The sequence below is a fragment of the Cyprinodon variegatus genome, unplaced genomic scaffold (genome assembly GCF_000732505.1).
Source record: "Cyprinodon variegatus isolate N-32 unplaced genomic scaffold, C_variegatus-1.0 Scaffold2784, whole genome shotgun sequence".
Classification (NCBI taxonomy): domain Eukaryota; kingdom Metazoa; phylum Chordata; class Actinopteri; order Cyprinodontiformes; family Cyprinodontidae; genus Cyprinodon; species Cyprinodon variegatus.
In genome coordinates this window covers 1-6,449 of record NW_015153237.1, presented here as the reverse complement: position 1 = coordinate 6,449, position 6,449 = coordinate 1, and the positions used below count along the sequence as shown (strand labels likewise).

General features: G+C 36.4%; 1 protein-coding gene across 1 annotated transcript; it reads right to left on the bottom strand.

The window, feature by feature from the left end:
* Window positions 1-1,288: 1,288 nt before the first annotated feature.
* LOC107081058 (selenoprotein O-like) lies at window positions 1,289-5,779 on the bottom strand (the record flags this gene model as incomplete). Its single annotated transcript, XM_015369269.1, has 7 exons — window positions 1,289-1,445; window positions 2,333-2,518; window positions 3,327-3,489; window positions 3,564-3,841; window positions 5,107-5,237; window positions 5,311-5,488; window positions 5,576-5,779. Coding segments are annotated over 7 exons (1,297 nt in total), but the record flags the coding sequence as incomplete, so codon positions are not given.
* Between the last annotated feature and the right edge of the window lie 670 nt (window positions 5,780-6,449).

The window sequence follows — 6,449 nt, the reverse complement described above, 5'->3', positions numbered from 1 at the left end:
TTTCATAGTAGAGACAGTATTCTTTTGTGTTTTGGCAAAAAGTTCCATATTTGTCTCATCTGTCCATTAGACAGCTTTGTGGCTTGTCAGATTTAGTTTGGAAAATGAGTATTTTTTATTTTTTTTTTTTCAGCAGTGATGTCCTCCTTGGTCCTCTCCCATCAAGTCCACTTTAACAATAATAGATGGTGCTATCTGACAGGGATCTTTTTTGAGCTTTAAGTTCAACCTTAATCTCTTTTAAATATTTTTTTGGACTCTTTTCTCATCATTTGTATTATCTGTCTCTTTGATATTTTATCTATTTTGCTCATGTGGCCACATCCTGTGAGGTTGGATACAGTCCCATGGATCTTAAATGTCTGAATTATATGTACAACTGTAGTCACAGGAACATCAAGCTGCTTTAAGATAGTCTTACAGCTTTTACCTTTAATATGACAGTCTCTACTTTTCTTTTTGATGTCCTTGAACAACTCTTTCCTTTGCTTCCTCTGGTCCATGTAGAGTGCAATACACACCATGTACCACAAAGCTACCTGTAGCCCTATATTTAGATTACTAGATTGTAAAAACCCACCTATGATGCTAACTAGCGGACACACCTTGATTTAACATGTTGCTTGTGTCACATTATTTGCAGTCTCATCCATATTTTTGCCCAGGCCTTTTTTATTAGTTCATTTTTAAAATCATTCCTTTGAAGCCTGTTTGAAAAGCATATCTGACTATTATTTGATCATTTTCATACAATTTAGTTTATCATTAATTTTGTCAGATTCAAGTTATTTTTGTGGCTATTGTGGGTCTTTCTTTCATTAAATAAGGAGTACAAACAATTCTTTCCATGTGTGATTTAATTTTAGTCAATGAACACCCCTTATTAAATAGGAATGAATGAATATTTAAAGGATGCTGTTTCTGTTATGGAACAACAGCTGGAGAAAAGAGAATTGGTTTTTAAAAATATTGCGGTCACACTTTGATCTGATAGATTTTAATAATTCGATTGCAATCAGTTCCTTTTAGATTTCACTTAAAGACTAAAAATAACTGATGTTTGAGTCTGTAACATAACAAACTAAAGAAGTGTTTAAGTCAAATTAGTGTCGATTGAAGAGTTATGGATGGCTTTTTTAGTGATTGTTCCTCTAAGAAGTTTGAATGTGCAGATTAGAGAAAATAAACATAGTTAGTATCTTGTTTTGCTTAAAATAGTAGCCAGTTACTTCATCTCACTAGTTCTGCTTATCTTGTTTGATTTTTTTTCCTCTTGCATTGGTCTTACCTCAGAGAAGTCTCCTTTTTCTGCAGCTTGAATGGCGTTCTGTGCAATATAGTTGCGAAGCACCACCCGAGGATTGCTGCTGCTCATCACTCTGAGCCTTTCTTGTTTAACAAGGTGCTTGTCACTTGTGCAATCAGACTCTCGGGCTAAACGCCTCCTGTTGTACCAGGAGAAAATAAAAGGACAATTCAGTTCAGTTTTAGTAACATGATGCCAAAAGTGGAGGTACATATTCAACATGTAGCCATTATGATTAATTTCTTTCTTTTGCATGTATATGAAAATCTGGGCAGACATTAATAACCAATATTAATACTGCTGTTATAATAATAATAGATATTTCAGACAGGATAAATAGTTAATTTATTTGCTGCTGAAGTGAAGCGCTCCAGTCTAAACAGAGTGCAGATTTTGTGCTTTTAAAAAAAAAAAATGTGTCATTAATCTATTAAATATATATATATATATATATATATATATATATATATATATATATATATATATATATAGTGAGTATATATAGTGAGTATATATCGAGGTGTCAGTTTCTTGTTGATTTAATGAAGGGTTAACAGAACACTAAGGCAGGTATCCAAAAATCAAAAAATCAAACATGAAAACAAAGACAAACAAACCAGAAACCAAGGAGACATCTGGGGGAAACAATCACGAGGAGGATAACTCAGTGAGATGTTGGAGGAAGTTAGACGAGGAACCAGCACTGAGGAAGTGCATATTTATGGGAGACTGAAACAAAGACAGGACTAACAAGCAGATTGGCAGCAGGTGTGAACAGAACAGACAGGAACGAAGCTAGGGAAAAGGAGAACACAAGAGGGCAGCAGAGGGCAACAAATAAAAACCTCAAAACTGAAAAATAACCAGAGAGCAAAACAATATAAGAATAAAGTAAAACTGAATACTCAAAAGAAAACATAACACAACCAGAAAAATGTAAAAGAATTTAAATAAAAGTTTTTAACATATTTTTGATCTTCCTGCATATGAAATGATTGAATTCCTATAGTCGTTTTTTTTCCTCACCTGTACCTGCAGATCCAGCGGCTCCAGTCGTCCCGCTGTTTTTCTCTCAGCTCATCTTGATCCGTCTCAAGGAGCTCTTTTAGTCGGCCCATTAGCTCCAGCTGTTGGGCCACATCTGGCCTGTCTGCTACCATCCCAAACATGACTGGGTTGGTCTGGGCCATGGATAGAATCATCGCCAGTTCACTGCAAATTGATAACACAGCAATGATAAAATTGTTTTAATTGGAAAAAATATAAAGACGTAGAAGTCCTTAACACAGGTCTGTTTACGCATTACATTATGTCTTTCCAAAAAAGTTAAAAAGCAATCCACTGGACTTTATTTCTGAGTTTGAAGATGTTTCACTTCCCATCCTGGAAGCTTTTTCCAATTCAAAATGGGGAGTCGTTTGGACCCGTTCTTCCTGCTCAATTTGCATGTTTTCTAAGCTAAAAAAAGGATTTGTTTTGTTCCAGTCTATAAAGCATCATACTCAACACTAATTCTGACATTTTTAAATAAAAAAGCTTCCTGGATGGGAAGCGAAACATCTTCAAACTTGGAAACAAAGCCCAATGGATTGGTTTTTTTACTTTTATGGAATGACTATGACCTGGATGACTAAGAATCTTCACCAGCATACATGACATTATAACCAACAGCTCTGACCTGTCCAGGTAGGGACTTAACTACATGTTAAATCAAGAGGCAATTTTGGAGATGGTTTGAGCCGATCCAAATAACCAGTCATCTCTAAATGGTCATAGTGTTCTGCTAACTGGTGTTTTTTACAGTAACCTCTATTATAACTTTAACTTACATATTATCTTGGTAACACTGTCTCCCAAAATGCTGGCATTAGAGGAAACAAGAGATCAGATAATTGATTTAAAGAAATCAAACATAAAAAAACATTCAATGAGAGCATATGGTGGGGCTGGTGCACATTTTGATATGATTTTATGGCCTATGTATGAGTACAGCTAAATTCATCCACCATACACTTCTCACCGGTCATCCATTGTGGGCTGATTAGCCACCTTTAACTCCTCGATGGACGCACACTGTTCTACAATAAGGTCCACCATTGGCTGCACAGTAATCTTCCCATCATCTCCTTCCTCAGGCCATGGGACACGACTCAGCAGGCGAAAAGTGTTTGTTAAATCTGCCCCTGGATCCAAAAAATATATTTAAAAAAAACCTTCAAAAAAAATTAAATGTCAAGCATTTCCTTTTTTTTATTACCAGTGTTGTGCATGACCCGGCAAAGCTCCAATATAAGCTCTCTGTCCTCTGCTTCTTCTTTTCTCACAAGACCCAACTTTTTTCTCATGCCGGATAAGTAAAAAGCTTCATAAGTTGGCATGAAATCATCAAGAACCTCTCCGGCATCTGCAGCCTTCAGCTCAGGGCCCAACGCTTCAGCCAGGCGAGCCAGGTTCCATCGGCACACAGAGGGCTGGGCTTGGTACGAATAGCGCCTCCTTTTGTCTGAGGCGTTGCAGACAAAGTCTGGATCAAATCTGTCAAAGAGATGTCAGTGGATGTCCAATCTCAGTTAAAATCTCAGGATTTTCCACATTTAAGGACATTTCTTGTGGGTTTTTTTAGAAATGTATTGGAGGGAAGCAAGTTTATACTTTTTTTTTTTAATGAACCGTAACAACGTTAAAGTTTATGTGTATATGCACCACTTGTTTGGTTCCACCATTTGTTCTTCCCAGGGTTCAAATCTGCTAGTGCTGATAGAATAACTGATGGCTTAAAAAGTCAACTGTCCAAGTAGAAATTTCTTCCTCTAGTTAAATTATTGTTCAGAGATAACACAACTGATCAAAATTGCCTAATTTTAATAAAGGAATCAGTCAGGAGATGGCTAACCCTCCAAAAACTCACATTAATACTTCACTGCAAAAGTAATAATATAAGAAAATATGATAATTAGATTTGTGTTTAAAATAAGAAAAAAAGAAAAACCCTAATATTTTTTTTCAACTGCATAATATCCAATTATCTTATTCTAAGGTAAACAAATACTAATTGCACTTGCAGATTATTTGATTAAGTCGCTCAAATTAAGGACAAATAAACTTATTTTGAGGAATTTTCCTTATTTTAAGATCAGTTTCTGCAGCCTATTAGCGTGGCAAAATCAAGAAAGCGATCGCTTTACAGAAACTTTTCAGGGATGCAGATGTTAGACGCTGCAAACATTCATTCCTTGTACTGGTAGCATCATTTTCTGTCATTCAAACATCCAGGCATGGATTGAAATCTACTGCAGCCTTGTGGAAGAAAGTTTCACAGTCACATAAAATCAAACTTCTATTTTTGACCTCAATACTAACAAGACTGCAAAAAGTTTCCATCTGACCAAGTCTTATAACTTTTGAAGTCACCAAAAAGTCTTTTTGATCAGCTGCACTTCAAGAAGTCTCACCAAGTGCAATTGTCTTACTACACTGGCATATTATTGAGCTTGTTTTATGTATAATTATCTAAAAAGAAGAATATAATCTAATAGAATATGCTCTGGTTTTGTATATTCATCTAAAAACAAGATTAAAAAGACTCTTCTGTTAGATTTAAGACTTATTTAGATGGACTATTTTTGCTGTCAGATCATTATTAGACATTAGGGCTCCACACCTTTGCTTAAAGGTGTGAACAGTTGTGCATCCAGATTTTTACCTTTGATAATTTTGTTTTTTAGTTGAATTGTAAAGCATAAAAAAATACAATCAAAGTAAATGGTCTCTATCTTTATATTACGCAAATCAGGTATTACCTGTCCATGAAAGCAAAGGGGCCGTAGTCCAGAGTTAGTCCCAGGATGCTCATATTGTCTGTGTTGAGGACCCCATGGCAAAAGCCCACACATTGCCACAGGGCCACCAGCTTTGCCGTCCGCATCATCACCTGGCAGTGAACAAATCAGAGACAGTGCCATAAAGAAGACCCGACCTGGGAGGAAAATACTATGAGATCTCACCTCTTTGAAAAACAACAGATTCCTTTCCTTTCTGTCATGGTGAGCCTGCTGAATTTGTGGATAGAAACTTTCAATCACATAATCCAGCAGCTGGGCACGGATGTCGTGTCGGCCCGCGCTTGGACCCTCTAGGCCAGAGAATTCATCTCGGCCCTGGAAGATCTCAAAGGAGCCGAACCTGTTGGTTGAAAAATGAGAGAAGCAACATGTTAAAAGTTTCTGTTGAGCTAAAACTGCCGTCATGTCCACAGAGAAGTTACAAAACCTTATGAAAGTAGGAGCGAGACGCATGACCACTGAGCAGCGCTCCTCAATCCGTTGACCATTGTTTAAAGGATCTCTACTGACGTAAAGGTCAGAGGTGACAAGTGAGGCAGCTCGGGTGGTGGGGATCCCAAGGGCAGCCATGGCTTCACTGCAGAGGAACTCTCTGATGCTGGAGCGAAGCACCTTTCTGCCATCACCTTCTCTGGAGGGAGCAAAATAGACAAAGATATTAGCAGAGGTTGGTAGTAATTAGCTTTTTTACTCAGTTACATTTACTTAAAAAAAAAAAAAAAACATTTTCCAGAGTAAAGCCATACTTACTTTTATTTGAGTAAATTCTTGTTAAGTATTGCCACTCCTACTTGAGTAAAATCTCTGACAACTCTGTCCACTGTGAATAATTTGAACTATTCTAAAATCAATTAAACATACAGTAAATTGTAGATATCATCAGTGGAAGTTCGTTATGCTGTCCTAACATATATACAGTTCTTATTGCAAGGGTTGGTTTAGTTTTATGCTAAAAAATTAAAATAGTCAAAGTATTTCTTCTGCACAAATATTTTCGTATATATTCATGACCTTTATGTGTATTCTTTAGGCATTTGTGTCTTTAAAATGACAGAACTTGCACATAAAGTCTGTTTGCCAGCATGATTTATAAACATTAAATGTGATGTTACAGTTACTCAGTACTCAAGAAGCCTTTCTACCAATTTTTTTTTAGTTTTACTGGAGTAATTTCCTGGATGACTACAGACAGAATCATGAAGACTAAAAAATGAAGCAGAAGTCTATTAACTACTAATAGGCAGAGTATGTCACAACGGCAAACCTACCAAGATAAGTTCATCTATATAAGCTGTGCAAAC